The sequence below is a fragment of the Primulina huaijiensis genome, chromosome 10 (assembly GCF_012295235.1).
Source record: "Primulina huaijiensis isolate GDHJ02 chromosome 10, ASM1229523v2, whole genome shotgun sequence".
In the NCBI taxonomy this organism is placed as follows: domain Eukaryota; kingdom Viridiplantae; phylum Streptophyta; class Magnoliopsida; order Lamiales; family Gesneriaceae; genus Primulina; species Primulina huaijiensis.
Window position 1 is genome coordinate 16860838 of NC_133315.1, and position 20915 is coordinate 16881752.

Here is a 20915-nt window from a genome sequence, read left to right on the forward strand (position 1 = left end):
TCTCAATCCAACGATCAAAATCCCTAATTATAATAAATTAGGCATAATGCGAAACAACAACACAATAATCTTCTCTACTTCGTTAAGATCATACACTATTCAACAATATTCAATTTATGTATGATTTAACAATTTATCGGATTTATTCCAGAAATCGACGAATTTCAAACATCACCAAAACTATAAAATTTATACCTCAAATCGAAGACCTCGTGTCAACGATTCCAGAACTGAAGTCGGTTCGTCGATTGGATAAACCGATAAGTCGCACGATTGAAAAAAAAATTTAAAACTGTATTTTCTTTTCTTTCCTCTACTGTTGCCTCTCCCTCTCTGTTCGTGGAATTGGAATGAATTTCAATTCCAAGTCCACCGCCTCACGTTTTATTTTTATTTTTTTTTTAAATATATTATAGTATATTATATTATTATAATATAATATAATATAATATATAATATTTAACATTTTAACACCGGTATATCCTTTTGGACTAGTCAAACGATCAAATTTGTCAAAACTCAAAACATGAAACTTCTATATCTTTGAGTTTTCTACGTTATATCCAAATTTCAAATCATTTGGACTTCATATGACCAAAATATGTCATCTTTCATTCTTTAAAAAAAATCCTTAATTATTTAGTAATCTCAAATTACTAAATCACAACTTGTACTATTTACTTCAGGCATTACAACCTTTCTGGGTTGTTTTTTTTTAAGGAATATTGAATATTACAATATCGTCTTATGGATTAATGTTTTGAAACTAATTTCATATCCGACTCAATACATGAAAAAATNAAAATATTACACTAGATATATATATATATATATATATATATATATATATATCGAGTCGACTCGTCTAACTGATATAAATATATGAGATCGTCTCACAAAAGAGATACACTTAAATATTAGGGTTAGTGAAATGGCCAAATAAATGAAGATTTTTTTACATTATTTATTTATTTTTGTTAAAAACCACAAGATTTTTTACCAATAAGGCATCAACGTCTCACGTACGAGTAAATCATAAAATTGGTCATATAGAAATTTAAGTCTTAATTCAGTAACTTTGGTTCTATTGTAATTTCAATATGGTTTTTTCTACTTGAGAACTAATGTGGCTAAGAGTCATTTGACATGAATAATACCCGATGTCACACCAACAATAACTGGTGTTACGTTAGCAATATCCGGTTGCACATCAGTATTCAAACTAACAAAATTAAAATTGCAAAAAAGCCAGGTTATTTGAATCAGACTGAAATTTGACTGGATAGATAATCAAGACATAATTAAATCAACCTACATGATTAATCTTGTAACTGTCGCAGTGTTATATATCCATCAAAATCTTAATATATTAGAATGAAACCCCAAACTAAAATAATCGGAAAGACGTGGAAATATGGAAAAGACTCCATAAATTTTCTCAAAAAAAAAAAAAAACTCTACAAATCACAGCTAAAAGTAAAATACATAAATAGTTTCGTCACCTACTATACAAAGATAGTTTGACGTTTATACAAATAAATAATTATGAAATATTATTAATTTGGATGAAGTTATTATTATAAATAATCAAATAAAAATTTCCTGGGAAATGAAGACAGAATAATTTATTCAAACAGCCCTGCAGAATTTGTCCCTCTGTAGCACAGTAAATAAATATTTTTTTAATATAAAAACAATATATATTTCAAATGATTTGTGATTTGGGAACAAACTCAACAGCTGTTTCGTATATTTTAATAATAATAATAATAATTTTTTAATATAAAAGTAATATTTATTTCAAATGGTTTGTGATTTGGGAACAAACTCAACAGCTGTTTCGTATATTTTAATAATAATAATATATAATCATTAGCTTTTTAATATGCGAATTCGAGGGATAAATTTTAAAATTATCCTCCACTTCTGTCCAAATTCTCGGTTATTCAATTTTATCCTTTAATAAATTGTAAAAGTCAAATTAAAGGGAAATGTACACTTTAATTTTTAGGGAAAGTTGGTGAAAAATCCCCAATCAAAATATTTCTTTGGGTTCACTCCCTACCCACAAAATTATGGTACTATGTCATACAAAATGTGGTACACTTCATATGGAAATGTGGTACACTGCATGTGGAAATGTGGTACTAAAAAAGTACCCAGAGACTGAACACAAAAAAAATCGACGACGGGAGACTGAAGGCCAATTTCCCGTAATTTATATTACACTGTCACCAAAGTACACAATTACGTGTGTAACAAATATTATTGCGAGATAAAAGGTAAAATACCTCGGAAAAACAATAGGAAGGATGGATTTTGACGTTTTGGTAAAAAAAAAAAAAAAAAAGTAGGTCTTTTTATGAGACGGTGTTACGAATTTTTATCTGTGAGCTGGGTCAACCCTACCGATATTCACAATAAAAAGTAATACTCTTAGCATAAAAAGTAATATTTTTTCATGGATGACCCAAATAAGAGATCCGTCTAACAAAATACGACTCGTGACCCGTTTTACACAAGTTTTTGTCCAAAAAAATTCAAAGATATTGTGAACTTTATCCAAAAATCAAATATGTTATATTAAAGGAATCTTCTTGTAATTAATATAATTAAACCCATTATGCTGCATATATATATATATTATTTAATAAAATGGTTATGCGAAGCATTATAAAATTTCTTCATAAATTATGATTGATTAATTAACTTAACATGGGTAAAAAATTTCAAATTAATCGATGAGCTAAAAATATGAATTTAACATTAGTAGCAAAAGTGAGAAATGATTCATCTTAAATTTTATCCTTAATCGGTGCCTAATGCTATGTTGATTAATAATTTAATATCAGTACGTTGTAGTTAAACACATACTACATATAAAATCTTCGTATAAATTTTTTTTATAAATATTTATGTCTACCGCATAGGTAACACTCGTTTAATAAATATATAATTTTGATATGTTGCACATCTATCGTGCACACTTATGTGAGCACCGATGAGGTGTCACTCATCTAGTGGATGCGCATTTTTTTATATTTCATCACATCCAATAGATGAGTGATCNTCAAAATGAGGACTCAAAATGGAACCAAATGAAATAATTTAAAGTATCGAGGATAAATCTAAGAAGTCTAAACTATGAGAGTACTTATGCGAATTTAACCTATGTCACCGCAATTGTACAATTTTCCTTGCCGATAATGATGATTAAAAAAATAAATGGTATAAGATAAATGAAAACGAAAATGAAAATGGGGGAAATTTGCGGACCTAGGGTTTCTTCTTGACGATCGAGAATCAGTGATACAATACCCTGTACTGTTATTTGCTATAATAAAAAGTGAATTTTGATTGGAATATTTCTGAATTATTAATCGGACAACATGTGGCATGAGGCTCGGAAGTCGGAGAAGAAGGTGCACGATATGATGGACGCAGCTCGGAAGCGGGCTCAGCGCCGAGCGATATACCTGGCTAAGCGGCGCGGCGACCCGCAGCAGTCAATCCAGGCTGTCGCATCTCGCTGCCGCATCCACCGCGATGATGCACTCTACCAAGCCACCCAGGATCAGCAAGGCTTGTACGGCTTCTCGTTTTTATTCTGTTAATTTTTTTTCCTCTTTTCCAATGGAATACATTTTTGTAATCTGAAGGCCATGTCAATCAAGGGAACAATTTTTTTTTAAAAAAAAATAGTTTAGTATTTTGAACAACATTGATGGCGAATTTTTCATGTAATCGCGAGAATGGTGTTTGGATTGTTGGCTGTGAATCAATAATTCTGATTGTTATTAATTTGCTCTTGATTATAGCTGCTTTTATAGCTCTACATATGTGATTTTTCAATTTGGATAACTGCATTCTCTCGTTAAGTTTGAGGTAACCACTTTGCCATGTATCAGGATACCTTGGAATGGGAAGCAAGATATTTTAATTGACAGGTATTTTTATTCTTAACTGCATTTCGATGGGGGAATTACAGAAAATATTTAAAGTGGTGAAATTAATGGTGATTTACCTGCTTTACTTATTGACAACACTTGTGTTGTCCTCTTTACAGATTTGACGGCCGTGCCCTTCTCGACTTTATTCGTGATACCGGTTCCCGACGATCTCGATGCCTTGATAAAACTGAAGAAGAAGAAGAGCTAGAGGAGTTTGTTAATTTTGAGCGTTATCGGGATTTAATTAAGCATCGCCGTAGAGGATGTCGGTACTTTTTTTGCTTTTTATGTGTCTATTGTGTGATTTATGATGCTTTGTGTTTTATTGTGTATAATCTCTAGTAGACGATGTCATGATGTTTTGTCATACAATTATCATTGTTTAATCGAATGGTTGTGATTAATCACTACTTTTAAGGATTAACAAGAAGTTTGTCAGTTACCGACGAGGATGGGCTACAACATGTTAACCTAGAGATGGAGGCTAAAATTACAGCATTTTTCAGATCATCAGACAGGTTAGATTTTCTTATAACATTACTTTTAGTGTTGAAAATTTTATTTTCTGGCTAAATGCACCATAAATTTATATTGCTAATACCGAAATTGTTCACATGCGTACTCTTACATACTTTAGAATGCCACAATGTGTGTTTTGGTGTGATATTTCATGTTTCGTATCGTACTACTACTTCCTGTTTCAGTTTCATGTCTGTCGGTGCAGGATACTTGCTTCTTGATGTTTTGTTTCTGTAGTAAGATTGGCCTATATTCAGATCATTCTCTTTTTTTATTTGCGTGTAATTAATCTCTATGTTTGCCCTTTTAACCTTCTCGTGGAATCCGTGGTTGCAGTAGATCTCATGCAGCTCAGCCTCAACCAAGCAAAGGGTCCTATTCGCAAGTTGGTTTCTCATATGACGGTGAAGGAAAGGAAGATACTCAATATTCCGATGGTGAAGAAGAGGACGACGAAGAGGATAATGAAGAAGAAGATTTTAACAGCGACGACAGTAATGATGAAGTAATGGAATCAATTGCAAAAGAGTTTGGAGTAAAGAGATATGGATGGCTTTTATATATGGATAAAAAAACTGACGAGAAAAGGAGGCAAAAAGAAATCATCAAAGGAGATCCTTCAATTGTAAGTTTGCATGTCGTTTGGATTTGAAATATGGCTCAATGAGGTTAGAAAAGATATTTATAATTCATACCCATCTATATTACCTCTACTTAAGCGGAAGCTAAGTCGCAAAGAAAGAAGGAAAGCTTCTCAGATAGAAAGAGAGAGGGAAAGAGAAGCTGCCAGGAGTAATGGAACAAGAGTACTTCGTCATGACCCCTATCGGTGAATGATTGATCCTCCTGTTGATGAATTTACCAGAACATGTGGAGAGCTATTTTCTATAAGAAGTTATTGGTGGTCTTAATATGATATAATCTGATAATTTGCAGGGACTCCAGGCGAAGTCCTACTTATGAAGCTTACTCACGTTCTAAAAGGTTAATATGCTCTCAATTTGTTTTCGTTTCAAAACAAAACAACTGGTAGACTATTCTGAATAATCTGTTTTGACAGATCAAGGTCTAAATCTCAATCATACTCCCCGCCACAATCAAGGCGCATTTCACGTGGAGTGAATGCTGATGATACTCCTCAGAGCAAGGATAATGGTCCCAAACTAGAGTATATTACTGAATTTGGGGGCGCTGGTGATGGAGATGAGCTAAAGCGTGAAGGATATTCTCCACCACCTTCTCCACCATCTCAGCTTGATACATCAAACCGGTCGGAGCACTTGACCTTTAATTCTTGCAAAGATAGATTGGACACTCTTTACTCTGCTGCAGCTTAGCCTCCATTTTGTTATCGGAGCCAAACTTTTGTGGTGTATAATAAATCATATTTTAGGTTACAAGCATAACTTCCAGGGCGGATGAGGGAAGGAAGCTTCTTTTTTGGAGCTCTTTTTTCCCTGCGTTGGACTTTATGAGTGCATCTGAGCTGGTGGAAATCACATAAAGTGTTTCTAATGCTTATGCTTTCATGCAGGCCATCATCCGGTCGCATACTTGAGGCCCTCCATATAGACCCTGCATCTGGTGTGTCTCTTGAGAAAGATAAAAGCACCTTGCTGTTGAAAACACCAAGGTAGCACTTGATTTTTGTAGTACTGTTGCGTGTTTTCACTACCGCAAGTGTACGGTGTCAAGTTTTAGTACTGGTATGAGTACAGATATCGATCCTACGAGGAGTAATTATTTAAAAATGTATATTAAGTACCATAATTGACATAGTTCAACTTTATTTAGAAAAGTCGAAGAGTTGGTTTATAATCAATTCAAAGAAAATAACGAATCCTGTAATTCTTAGCACGCAGTAGAAATTCAATGAGGAGATCAATCTAGAGATATGATTTCGTGTGGTTTCCCCTATGCTAAATTAAAATTGACTAACATATTATTAAATTGCATCATGTTTACTATCAAAGAACTGGCAATTTTCCAATTCCCTTTTTCAAGTGATAAATATAACTGTATTATCTATTACTGATTTTAATATGTAACACGTAATAAATGCAAACAAGGTTCTCTTTATGGATTCACCAGAGTTATACGTCTTTTGCACGTTATAAATATCTGACGATGTGATTTCCCCTGTCATAATTTCAATCCTCTCTCTCGAGTGTTAGATCTTAATTATTTGATCAATCGAATTATGGTCAGTAATCCAAAAACAATAAGAACAAGAAATCATAAATAAACACGATGAATTAATTCAATGAAAACTCAAAACGTCAATAACATAGGTTCAACCACGACTACGTCAATCTCTAGAAAATTATGATTAGTTCATACTCAAATCTAAATCAATACAAAACCTGTTTGTAATCATTAAAAACGTAAAAGTAAAGAACCGAATTAGAAACGTCTTGAGGAGAGATGAAAGTGCGTCTCCGTGTCCGGATTCAGCGTCTTCTATCTCCGTTCTTCGCGTTCCATCCTCCGTTGGCTCTAACTTTTTCGCCCTTTTTTTCCCTACGTCGGCTGTCTCTCTACAATTAATTCTTTTTTTTATATATAAAGCCCACGACGAAACCTAAAGAATCTGACATTCGCGTCGCGCGCATATGCGCAGGTCCTTCTGTGTTGGGCAATCTTCTCGCGAGCATATGCGCGGGCATATGCGCGCACTAGCCCCGCGCATATGCTCGGAGTCCTCTGTTTTGTGCTCTGAAATTCCTTCGCGCGCGCATATGCGCGCCCCGTCTGGCGCATGTGCGCGAGGCTCTCTGGTTTGCTTCGTGTGTCACCTGTTTCTTGCGCGCATATGCGCGGGTCTTTCTGCTTCTCAACTCACACTTTTCTTCTAAGGCCAATTTCATTCCTTTTTCACACCCATGTAGTAGCCTTACCTAGATTCCTGCAAGCACACCAAATATAGCAAAAAAAAACGCATAATTCCCCCCAAGAAAACTAACAATCTATTCGAATTATAAGGATAATTTAAGTGCACAAATTGCACTTATCAAGTACGCGTTATAATTTTTTTTTTATAGGTATTGTATTTTATTGTAAGGTTTATGAGGATTGTTTGACATTTCTTATCATGGTTTCCTTGCTAGTTTATTTTACTCTTATTCTCTTGGCAGTACGTCCTCTGCAATATCAAAGTTGAGCAAAGCAACAAGCAGCGGCAATCTCTCTAAACAACAGGCGGACAAGAAGGAAACTCCTCAAGAACGACTTAAACGGATCATGGAGAAACAACTAAACAAACAAAGTATATTTGCTTGACGTTTATTCCAGAACTGGAGCACCCAATCCATTCATCTGCTGCCATATGCTGTCAAAATAGACAACTAGGAGTCTAGGATATCTTTTTCTGAAGTCACTGACTTTTGGTTATGTGACTTTATAATTAATGTCATAAAATGTGGTGTCATTGCTTGTTTTTTTTTTTTGCAGTTAAAAAAGATACCGCCACCGAGATGGCTAAGAAACGAGAGCAAGAAAAGCAAAGGCTCGAAAAACTTGGGGAAACAAATCGAATTAGTCGATATCGAAGCCGAAGTAGAAGTTACAGCCGCTCGCCTAAGTATATACTGGTTTCTCAGCTTTGTATGAATGTTACTAGAATTCCATATCTGTAGTATATTGGAGTCAGTTTCATCTCTTGCCCAGCTATATCTATGTGGAAACCAAATTCCATTGGGAGTTTCTTTTTCGCTTCACTCAAGTCATAGGGTATTTTTTTAACTTGTCGAATTGAAAAAGAGTTGCATTGCGCTGACACCCTTTTTGACACCTTTATATTTTCACAGTAAAGAGCAGACAGAACTTACTTTTAACAAATTAGTTTACATATAGGCATGGATAATTTTGATATTTGTCATTTGTGTAAGATTTAATGTGATTCATTTATTTTAACCTACTATCGTTTCCGTAACTGTAGAATGATCAAATCTTATTAAGGCTGATTTGTTTATATAAAGAGTTCAATTTTATGTGCTTGATGCAGAAGGTACAGAGACAGCCGTAGTCCAAGCAGGAGTAAAACTGCACATAGATATCATTCACGTTCTCGCTCCCAGTCGAGCTCTCGCTCCTACTCTCCTCGGTAACATATTTTAGTCTTAGTTTGTTAGGCATCACAGGATCTGGTATCTTGGTTACTTATGGCTTCATATTGCAGGGGAAGAAGGCAGTCAAGATATTAAATGGCGAGTTCTGCAAAGGGCTTTGAAAGAAATTCAGCACCTCCCTGTAATCCATTGAAGTTGACTTAATGTTTTGTGCTAGTGTGTTTTGGTTCTCTGTTGTCTTCTACATTATCCGAAACTGTGTTGGTTTTTACTATTATCCATGACGACCTTTCTTCAGAAGGAAAATTGGCATGGTTTTACCTTGTTATACTTCTATTCTTTTCATATTATTGTGTTGAATTTATTTAAAATTTTGAAAAATTTGTACGTGTAATGGAAATTGTTGATACTGATCCGACAAAGCGGTATAACTACTGCCTAATCTGTATTTGGACTTAGCTGCATAACTTGTCCCCAAATGCCTCTATTTCTTATATCAAGTTGCACGATCTGGCTAGCCCAGTTTTATGTCTTTGTGAGGTTCGGATGGATGCTGTTCATGGAATGTCTTAAATTCGAGGTTTGGCTGAAGATTGATGAACGTATTTGAGATTAACGCTGACAATGAATTAGTGTGAGTAGGGAATGACAATGCCCCGGACCCATCCTGACTCGTTTAGTAAATATATTATATTTATCAAACATTTTTATATAAAGAAATTATAAATGTAGATAAAATTATTAATGAGGGTATATTCAGTTATATCTTTATAAAATTTAACATAATATTTTTTTATTTGGAGATAATTATTCAAATTTTAAGTGATTTATCATCTTGTGGTACTTACTATAACTATGTTCGATGAGAAAGAACAGTTTTCAGTTAGATAAGAGAATAATGTTATGAAAAATATTTTCTTGAGACAAATTACTGGTTAATTAATTCGAATACGTTGATTTTATATAAGAAAATATTTAATATGTATTTTTTATCCGACTCTTGTTGAAAATATGTTAGCTAAAAACAGAAAGTGTCGAAATATATCATTAATACAACTGTTGNAAATCAAATACTTTTAACCATTGAATTTTTTAAAAAATCGAGCATATTTACCTAATTTATAAGGTTTATGTCTTATTTTTAAATATAGAGCTTTAAATGTAATTAATTTTAAAGAAAATATTTTTCTCTTTTTTGAACTTTTATAAGGACGCCACTGAAATTTTCCCTACATTGTTTGATACGAGCTTTGAGTAAATCTTTATGTACATAATGATTTATTTGAGTGATGATTTGTTTTCTTACTTAGACACATATTTCTTCTTTAAAAAGGGGAATCAACTCGAGCAGGAGGAGGATGGTTTTTCCTTCAAATTAGGAAAGAATGATTGAAATAGTAATTGCTTATTTTTTTGGCTAACTTTTTTGTTTACCCTTTTCCACGAAAGTCCAAAATCATATAGGAGAATATATGCCGATTTTATTATTATAGAATAACTACTCAAATTTATCTTTATTATTTATTAAAATTGAACTTCATTCACTAACTAAATTTATATAATGATAAACTTTTTTATAATTTCTAAAATACCATATAACTATTTAAATATATATCACGTTTTTCTATACATTTTATTTACTCTCTCATCATTTCAATTACAAAAATTGATTACTATTATTTGATTTGTTTTAAAAATAATTCATTCTCTAATTTTTCTATGGACCACATGTATCATGTATTCCCGTCTGACATGATCCGTGAGTTTAGGCAAAAACTTGTGTGATACGGTCTCACGAGTCGTATTTTGTGAGACGGATCTCTTATTTGAGTCATCATTGAAAAAGTATAACTTTTTATGCTAAGAGTATTACTTTTTATTGTGAATATCGGTAAAATTGACATGTCTCACAGATAAAGATTCATGATATCGTCTCACAAAAGACCTACTCGCGAATTTAAATAAAAGACATTGAACTTGGTGAATTTATTGCATTTCTAGATTTTGTGTTGCCCAGGGAATCCCGTGCATCAGACGGTTGTACTCTGTGATTATTATTACTTGAATGAATGAGATTGAACTGTGTGAATTGTGATTAGTAAAATGTTTGAAATGGAAGTGAAGTATTGATTAAATTTGAGTAAAGTTGTAAATTATTATTTTATCCTTTCAATAATTAATGAATGTAAATAAAATTTGTATATTTAAGGTAAGAATTCAATTTTTTATGAGATAATTTGATTTGTGTATAATAATAAATTATTAATATATGGATAAATTTTAATTACAACTACACATTAATTGATGAGATAAAAAGTTGGATTCTTAACCTAATAATTTCCACTCTTTTCTTTTCAAGCCTTTTTAGCTTTTAGTTTTAGCTTTTAGGCTTCTAAACGACCTTTTTCCTCGTAGAGGGCGGCAGGCAGAATTGACAATTGACATGACTCCTCTTGCCATCGATTATAATTCGTCATTTTTTATATTTAAAAATTTCTCCAATTATTTGCCTTTGATTTCCCAAAAATTTGCTTCCATATAACGATTGATCCAACAGAATCGTCCATTTTATAGCTAGGTGCCAATTCCCTGTCAAGATGTTGGACTAAGTGTGTATGAATAAAAGTAGTACTGAGATTGTTGACTTCTTGAAAAATTCTCGTACGATAAGCTGCTGACGTTGCGCTGCTTGATCTGATTGTTTAGGTAGGCCGTAAAAGAGTGACATTAGAGTTTAACGGATAATACTACCTCTTTTCGGAAAAGACTAAACTAATATGAGACATCACAAGCAGATAAACACGCACATCTCCTGACTCGTGGACCTAACAGCCATAGCTACCTATTAGCATTCAAGCAAGTGTACTCTACGGTTTCACAAATATGAATAAATAAAGTTGCGACTTGATTAACAACTATAGTTTTTTGCTTAGTTATAATTGTTTGATCATAACACAAGAAAAATTTTAAAATTCGATTTCACATTACATATTTAATTAAAAAAAATGATTCTATATTCTCAAAAATTATAAGAAAACTGGGAATAGATTGAGTCAACAACAATGCAAGAGAAGTTTTGGTCCTCTGATTTTGCCTATACGGACTATACCCGTAGAACTAGGACCACTATATTAATGGAGATTGATGGCAATTATACGTAATCTCGGCCGGTCAAGTTACATGTTATAATTATTAAAAAAATCATATATTTTTTTGTTTGAAAATGTAATATATATATATATATACACATTTTTGATATCATGCACATCTATCGTGCACACCTATGTGAGCACCGATGAGGTGTCACTCACCCATTGGATGCGCAATTTTTCTATATTTCATTACATCCAATAGATGAGTGCACCTCATCGATGCTCACATAGGTNTATATATGTTTTTAAATAAACAATTTTCGTGTTTGGTACTTAGTAGGCATCATCTTTTTATGTAGCTTTACACCCACAAATCCAAACTTCGATTCAATGATTAATGCCTTTTGATATAAATAAAATTTAAAATGTTATAATATATGGTTACTTTTTCTATATCTTCTTAAAATAATGAATTTATGTACTCTCAAATCTTCTTCAATGCGTATAAAAATACAGAAAATGAACATCTAACCTCTTTTTGGAAACTACTTTAGATTAGGCTTTATTATTTGAAATCATGCCCATTTTGTGAATATTTTATTCTAATGGTGGATACTTTTTCTCTCTTTTTTTTATAATAATTTGAATAATAAAGATATAACCGAAAAATTAATACAAATTTTTTTTTTGAGTATTTTATATGTGCATCTTTCACAAATTTTCTTATATTAACCCACGAAATTGTAAGTTACATTATTTTTGTAATATTTGAAGATAAAATACTCACTTAATCAGTAAATTGAATAAAACGATAATTGCATAGTCATGTAATGATTTAGTTAAAATATGAAATTAGATTCAACTTGCTAGGTCTTCATCTCAGTATCAACATAGGCTCGAAAAAATGTTTTTTTAAGTCGAAAATTAATGAAGACTTATTTTCGATCAATTTTCTCTCAAAAAAGATTAAATAGATTTTTGATATTATCAATTAAGGGAAAAATAATTAAATATACTAATTAGGAAAATTCAGTTAATACATTAGTATTTATTGATAAAATTAAGTGTATTTTTTTTAGAGTAGGTCTCTTGTGAGACGGTCTCATGAATCTTTATCTGTGAGACGTGTCAACTGTGAAGACCAAAGAATTTGAAGAGCCACATTAAGAATTTGAAGAGCCACATTTGAAGAGCCACAAAGCCAAGCCTTTAAACCACATTTTCAAGCCATGAATTCAAGGAGGAATTTGAAGAGACATAACAACATGTTAATGGTGTTTAAGGCCATCAAGAAGGCCATAAACATGGATGTAATGGCCTTGAATGAGAGCTTTTTCACCTCCCTTCCATGAGCCTATAAATACCATGCATGATGACCAAAAAGAAGGCACAAAACATTCACAACATTCTGAAAATTTCAGCAACTCATTCTTGTCCATTTTCGAAGCATCGCAGTAGCATAATTCTTGTCCGGTTCGACGCAGTCCAGCAGCTTTCGTGTTCGAATTTTAGTTGTCTTTCCCTCAAATCTTTGAAGATTATCATCAAGTAAGTGGGCTTTTGCTATATATATTTCTTTGTAAGTGGGTTTTTGTTATACTTTTACGTACACTTGCATTTCATGAGTGTACTACTTGATATATATATCGACATACTTGTTCTTCGTAAGTATGTCCACATTTGCTCAAAAAATAAATTAAGTATGTTTCTTGAAATTCGATCGGCATGATATATTCGTTCCTATTTGTTATGAAAATCTTTGAACAATTTGTTGATTGATATTCGTTATAATATTTGAAAGCATGTTTGAAATCTTTGAAATGCACTGTAATGATTCGAATTAGAAATGGCAAGGAAATTCCGATATTTGATATGTTTTGTTTAAGGCCCTGATGCGGTGGGTTATAATAACCGTTCTTTTGGCCTCGCCCCTTAGAGGAGTAACATATAGGGGACTGATCAGTAAACCATGAAAAAGGAGATGATTTTCAGTGCTATGTTTGTATCTTGTTCATATTCGATTCAACATGCTTAAGATTGAGATTATAATAATGTATTCGTATAATTATAACCTTGATATTCGTTATGCCCGATCGGCCCCCATTTACTGAGTATTTCCCAAGTACTCACCCCTTACATTCCCACCTCCAGATAAGAACGAGAAACAAATCGAAGATAAAGAACAAGAATACTTTTGGGGATGGTGATGAAGTCAATCCAATTCAAGACCAGTCTTATCATTGTCTCTTAGTTATATTATCGTGTTATACGCTTCCGCATTTCGTTTTAATCGCATTGTAAAGACGATTATTGATTTATGTAATAGACTGGCTTTTGGCTATTTGATGTACTACGTGGCTTGTTGTTATACGGTTTTAAATTGTTAAACAACGCCGATGACACGTCTCGATTTCGGGGCGTGACATTTAAGTGGTATCAGAGCCGCCAGGTTCATAATCCGGCTGGAGATTTCGAAGGACAAAGTTTGACGAAGTTAGATTTTGGCAAAAACTTAGTCATTCATGTCCACCCCAATCTTATATTTGAAAATTGTGACTTCCGAAACTCAAGAATTCGATTCCATTAATTATTCTGTATTGAGCTCGACGTATAGTCTTCAAACCATACGTCAATTCTCGAATTTTCCATCTTTGAACCCTTTCTGAATCAAATCTCGAATGAGATGACTATTAAAGTTACCGTTTGATGTTTATTCACGACCTTATCATTTTGTAAGCCTTTCCATTTGTTTTATTTCAGGAAATGGCTTCAAATTCTTCTATGCCTCGCATTCGGACCACGGCTCGCATGAGTGTTATACCCGTCCCTGACAAGGATACCATCATTAAGGATCTTCGAGCATCTCTCGCCCGAGAACAGAAAGACAACGGGAAACTGATTGCAACTTTACATACTCTACAAGAAGAAAAGAACGAGCTAGAGGAACAGAAAGCTCATCTCCAGGCTCTCTTGGAACAGACCTCTTTTATAGCAGTCCAACGACATCAGCAAGATGCATTGGTCATTCAAGAACTACAAGATTCGGTGCAGCATCTGACTATGCATAACGAACACTTACAAAATCAGATTCAACAACTTCAGGATGCCCTTATCGACTTGGAACCTGAAATGGAACCAATAGAAGAGCCAATGGAAGACGAAGCAGTAGGAGATGGCGAGATTTTAGATGATTGAGGAATTAGTGTCACGACTGGTTGTAATAAGGATTTATAATCCATTTGATTTCTCATGAATTTTCTCTTCTTTTGTGCTTCCTAAAACTTGGATTTGTATTGTTTTCCCTTTTCATTTGAATCAATAAAGAGTTTATTTGGTTTTATCAGTGGTCGATTTCATTTCATGTTTGACTCATTGATATATGTTAGCAAACGAATATCTTAGAAACTTGTACACTTGTAGGACATGGACGGGAGACCAGTACGAAACAACCGCAACCCACGCTACGGAAATCGCAATAACAACCGTAATAACACCGACAATGAAGAGAACCTACCTCCGCCACCACCACCAGGATTGGGCCTAAGTCAAGCTGATTTAATGGCCATAGCAACTATTGTGGCCACCACCATCCAAGGGTTGGGAAACACAAACGCCAATGGCAATCCGCCACCACCAGGACCTCCAGCACAGGGGGTCAAGTACCACTACGAGTCTCTCCGAAAGAATCGAGCTCAAACATTCAAAGGAGACCCGGACCCTGAAGTTGCCCAAAACTGGATCAAAAATATTGAGACCCAACTCCGCCTACTCGAGATTCCCAACGAGTTCAAGGTGGATGTGGTGACACCATTTTTAGAAGAAAAAGCAGCCAAATGGTGGGAGACAGTCTCACCAGCTGTGACAGCAAATGGACCAATCACATGGCAACAATTCCGAGAGGTATTCCTGAAACAGTACTATCCGGCTGAAGTGAGATTACAGAAGTTGAGTGAATTTGAAAATTTCGCTCAAACTATGGATATGTCTGTGATGGAGTATACTTCAAAGTTCAACTCCCTTGGAACCTATGCACCCACTATCATGGCTGATGATACTTTGAAAATGCATCGGTTCAAGCGTGGTTTGAGCAGCCGTATTCAGTCAGCTTTAGCAGTTTATCAACCTACGAGCTTTGCTGATCTAATGGGCGCAGCAATAAGAGCAGAGACAGACATCAAACGCCGGGAGGATGAGAACAAGAATAAGCGACCTCATTCTGGACAATCTTTTCAAGGGAAACAACCGTTCAAAAGACCAAATCAGTCCAGTGGGACTTTCAAGGGCGCTTCGTCCAGTCCAACATATCAAGAGGCCAAGATGTGTCCTATCTGCAATAACCGCCATTCTGGGGAATGCCGTAGAAAAACTGGTGCATGCTTCAATTGTGGGAAATTGGGACATCGAATTGCTGATTGTCCCGAGCCGAAGAAAGGGACATGGTCAAATAGTGATACTACCTCCAACAAGCCGAAGGAAAATAAGCCCAACGCTCGTGTGTTTGCAATGACTCATAAAGAGGCAGATGACTCAAACGATGTCGTGGCAGGTACCATTCTAATCAATGAAATGCCAGCTTATGTATTGTTTGATTGTGGTGCCACTCATTCGTTCATATCTAAGAGGTTCACTAAGAAATTAAGGCTTATACCTGAGGTACTTGTTGAACCATTTAGAGTAGCAACTCCCACAAGTAAGACAATTGAAACTCATAGGGTGCACAAAGATTGTAATATCGGTATCAATGAGCACATATTTCAAGCTGAATTGATTCAACTAAACATGGTGGAGTTCGACGCCATTCTGGGAATGAATTGGCTATCAAAGAATCACGCAATTGTAGACTGCCGCCTGAAGAACGTCAAACTAAGGGCTCCGAACCAAGAAGAAATCGTTTACTATGGCAAAGTCAAGAAACATGAATCCTTACTATCTGCTTCCCAGACTTGGAAAGCCATGAAAAGTGGAGAAGAAGTTTACCTGGCTATGTTAAGCGAGGTAAAGGAAGGAACCACACTTGCACTAGAAAAGATTCCGGTAGTACAAGAGTTTCCGGATGTCTTTCCTGAAGAACTCCCTGGCACAATCCCTGACCGCGAAGTGGAATTTGAGATTAATTTAGTACCCAATGCTACACCAATCTCAAAAGCACCGTACCGAATGGCTCCAGCAGAGTTGAAAGAACTCAAAAAACAACTTCAAGAATTGTTGGATAAGAAGCAAATCCGACCAAGCGCATCACCATGGGGAGCTCCTGTCCTATTTGTGAAGAAAAAAGACGGAAGCATGAGATTGTGTATTGATTACAGGGAACTGAATAAGATCACAATCAAGAATAAGTACCCGCTTCCAAGGATAGATGACTTGTTTGACCAACTCAAAGGAGCTACAGTCTTTTCCAAGCTTGACTTAAGGTCAGGCTACCACCAACTAAAGGTCAAAACAGACGATATTCCGAAGACAGCCTTCAGAACAAGGTATGGGCACTATGAGTTCATCGTAATGCCGTTCGGGTTGACAAACGCTCCGGCAGCATTCATGGATCTCATGAATAGGGTGTTCAAACCGTTTCTTGACAAGTTCGTTGTGGTATTCATCGACGATATTCTTGTATATTCGTCAAGTGAGGAGGACCACAAAGAACATCTTCGTCTCACCCTCCAGACGCTTAGAGAAAAGGAACTGTACGCCAAGTTCAGGAAATGCGAATTCTGGCTAAAGAGCGTCACATTCTTGGGACACATAATATCAGCAGCAGGAGTGTCTGTGGACCCTAAGAAGGTAGAAGCAATCATGGATTGGTCGAGACCAAAGAATGTGGCAGAAATTCGAAGCTTCTTGGGATTAGCGGGCTATTATCGAAAATTTGTTGAAGGATTCTCTTCAATAGCCATACCCCTCACTAAACTCACACAAAAGAACTCTAAGTTTCAATGGAGTGAAGAATGTGAGCAAAGTTTCGAGACCTTGAAGAAGAAACTTGCCTCTACTCCGGTATTGGTATTGCCATCTGAAGGAAAAAACTTCACCATCTACAGTGATGCTTCTAAAGGAGGTTTAGGATGTGTGCTCATGCAAGATGGAAGGGTGATCGCCTACGCTTCAAGGCAACTGAAACCATATGAGCACAACTATCCGACGCATGACCTCGAACTAGCTGCAGTGGTGTTCGCACTAAAAATATGGAGACATTATCTCTATGGAGCCAAGTGTGAGATTTTCACTGATCACCAAAGTCTCAAGTATTTGTTCACTCAAAAAGAACTAAATATGCGGCAGAGACGATGGATTGAACTCCTGAAGGATTACGATTTGACAATAAGCTATCATCCGGGCAAGGCAAACAAGGTAGCTGACGCTTTGAGTCGGAAGAATATGGGCAAGGTAATACTAGCGTCACTTTCAGCACAACCGTGCCTCCGGGAAACAATCAAAATAAGTCAAGATCGAGACCCCACTTTGATGAAACTGAAACAACAAGCTGAAGAAGGAAAATCACCAGATATTCAGACAGATGACAAAGGAGTTGTGTGGATGAAAGGACGATTGTGTGTACCTGACATTGAAAATCTTCGACAGGAAGTAATGTCTGAAGCACACAAGTCAAAATTTTCAGTCCACCCCGGCAGTACCAAAATGTATAAAGATTTGAAGAAAAACTTCTGGTGGAGTGGAATGAAAAAGGACGTTGCAATGTTTGTCTCCAAGTGTCACGTGTGCCAACAAGTCAAGGCAGAACACCAGAGACCTGGTGGACTTCTTCAACCTTTGGAAATCCCGGAATGGAAATGGGAACATATTTCCATGGACTTTGTAGTCGGTTTACCAAGGTCTAGACAAAGCTATGATGGTATATGGGTAATCGTAGATAGACTCACAAAATCTGCGCATTTCTTACCTGTCTGCATGAACTATAATCTGGATAAACTGGCCACCTTGTACATGAATAATATCGTACGGTTACACGGAGTTCCAGTTAGCATACTATCAGACAGAGATCCGAGGTTTGCATCCCGTTTTTGGAAGAGCTTTCAAAAAGCTATGGGGACAAAAGTTACTCTTAGTACGGCATATCACCCTCAAACGGACGGCCAAACTGAGAGGACAATACAAACTTTGGAGGACATGCTGAGAGCGTGTGCTCTAGACTTCAATGGTAATTGGAGCGAACATCTGTCCTTAATCGAGTTCGCATACAATAATAGTTATCACAGCAGTATTGGAATGGCACCGTACGAAGCTCTGTATGGACGAAAGTGTCGATCGCCACTATATTGGGATGAAGTAGGGGAAAAAGCCATGGTTGGACCCGAACTGATCCAAGAAACAGTGGATAAAGTTGCTATGATCAAAGAGAGACTGAAAACTGCACAGGATCGACAGAAAAGCTGGGCTGACCTGAAAAGAAGACCCGTGGAATTTGAAGTGGGTGAAAAAGCATATGTGAAAGTGTCACCCATGAAGGGTGTGATGCGGTTCAATAAAACTGGGAAATTGAATCCTAGATACGTCGGACCTTTTGAAATCTTAGAGAAAGTGGGAACACTTGCTTATAAAATAGCACTTCCACCTGATATGTCAAGAATCCACAATGTTTTCCACGTTTCGCAGCTAAGGAAATATATTTCCGATCCAAGTCATATTCTGGAGGCTGGACCACTTCTGGTTGAGGGCAAGCTAAATGAGGAGCTGAAGTACGAAGAAATTCCAATCCGAATTGTGGGTAACAAAGAACAAGTATTGAGACGACGAACTATTCCATATGTCAAAGTACAATGGTCCAATCACACCGAAAAAGAAGCTACTTGGGAGTTGGAAGGAATGATGCGAGAACAATATCCGAATCTCTTTGAAGATCGAGTATAGCCAAGTTTCGAGGACGAAACTCCTCATAAGGTGGGAAGGATGTGAAGACCAAAGAATTTGAAGAGCCACATTAAGAATTTGAAGAGCCACATTTGAAGAGCCACAAAGCCAAGCCTTTAAACCACATTTTCAAGCCATGAATTCAAGGAGGAATTTGAAGAGACATAACAACATGTTAATGGTGTTTAAGGCCATCAAGAAGGCCATAAACATGGATGTAATGGCCTTGAATGAGAGCTTTTTCACCTCCCTTCCATGAGCCTATAAATACCATGCATAATGACCAAAAAGAAGGCACAAAACATTCACAACATTCTGAAAATTTCAGCAACTCATTCTTGTCCATTTTCGAAGCATCGCAGTAGCATNAAAAAATAAATTAAGTATGTTTCTTGAAATTCGATCGGCATGATATATTCGTTCCTATTTGTTATGAAAATCTTTGAACAATTTGTTGATTGATATTCGTTATAATATTTGAAAGCATGTTTGAAATCTTTGAAATGCACTGTAATGATTCGAATTAGAAATGGCAAGGAAATTCCGATATTTGATATGTTTTGTTTAAGGCCCTGATGCGGTGGGTTATAATAACCGTTCTTTTGGCCTCGCCCCTTAGAGGAGTAACATATAGGGGACTGATCAGTAAACCATGAAAAAGGAGATGATTTTCAGTGCTATGTTTGTATCTTGTTCATATTCGATTCAACATGCTTAAGATTGAGATTATAATAATGTATTCGTATAATTATAACCTTGATATTCGTTATGCCCGATCGGCCCCCATTTACTGAGTATTTCCCAAGTACTCACCCCTTACATTCCCACCTCCAGATAAGAACGAGAAACAAATCGAAGATAAAGAACAAGAATACTTTTGGGGATGGTGATGAAGTCAATCCAATTCAAGACCAGTCTTATCATTGTCTCTTAGTTATATTATCGTGTTATACGCTTCCGCATTTCGTTTTAATCGCATTGTAAAGACGATTATTGATTTATGTAATAGACTGGCTTTTGGCTATTTGATGTACTACGTGGCTTGTTGTTATACGATTTTAAATTGTTAAACAACGCCGATGACACGTCTCGATTTCGGGGCGTGACATCAACCCTACCGATATTCTCAATAAAAAGTAATATTCTTAACATAAAAAGTAATATTTTTTCATGGATTACCCAAATAAGAGATTTGTCTCACAAAATACGACCCGTGAGACCGTCTCACACAAGTTTTTGTCTTTTTTTTATTATTGAGAAAGTTTTAACCAAGAGAATTGGAATTGCCACTTGTGGAAATGTGTTAAATCATAGACAGAAATCGAACAACTGATTTGTCATTATCATTATCCAAAGCACACACAGTTGTCAATTTAATTTCATGAATTTATTAAATCAGATTTGCTCCACTCTACAATTATATA

General features: G+C 35.5%; 1 protein-coding gene and 1 long non-coding RNA gene across 3 annotated transcripts; one reads left to right on the forward strand and one right to left on the reverse strand.

Moving 5' to 3' along the window:
* Positions 1–3228: 3228 nt before the first annotated feature.
* LOC140986113 (uncharacterized) lies at positions 3229–8862 on the forward strand. Of its 2 annotated transcripts, none has more exons than XM_073454118.1 (13): positions 3229–3586; positions 3909–3947; positions 4067–4215; positions 4390–4468; positions 4806–5094; positions 5189–5298; positions 5406–5453; positions 5530–5739; positions 6004–6102; positions 7604–7734; positions 7920–8049; positions 8473–8571; positions 8647–8862. In XM_073454118.1, the coding sequence occupies exons 1-13, from the start codon at positions 3390–3392 to the stop codon at positions 8669–8671; spliced, it is 1605 nt and encodes a 534-aa protein (XP_073310219.1). In that variant the 5' UTR covers positions 3229–3389; the 3' UTR covers positions 8672–8862. The 2 variants fall into 2 exon arrangements, with proteins under 2 accessions (XP_073310219.1, XP_073310220.1); XM_073454119.1 differs by having other exon boundaries at positions 4809–5094.
* On the reverse strand, positions 5895–7603 carry LOC140986114 (uncharacterized). The gene is made up of 2 exons (XR_012176897.1): positions 7488–7603; positions 5895–6124 (listed from the first exon to the last, which is right to left on the reverse strand). It is a non-coding gene; the product is annotated as an uncharacterized lncRNA (long non-coding RNA).
* Positions 8863–20915: the final 12053 nt, after the last annotated feature.

Bases quoted from the DNA above. Each gene is read 5' to 3' on its own strand.
- LOC140986113 (XM_073454118.1), top strand. From the start codon at position 3,390: ATGTGGCATGAGGCTCGGAAGTCGGAGAAGAAGGTGCACGATATGATG. The intron at 5,454-5,529 runs GTTAATATGCTC...CTGTTTTGACAG, and splicing joins GCTTACTCACGTTCTAAAAG to ATCAAGGTCTAAATCTCAAT. The intron at 8,572-8,646 runs GTAACATATTTT...TTCATATTGCAG, and splicing joins TCTCGCTCCTACTCTCCTCG to GGGAAGAAGGCAGTCAAGAT.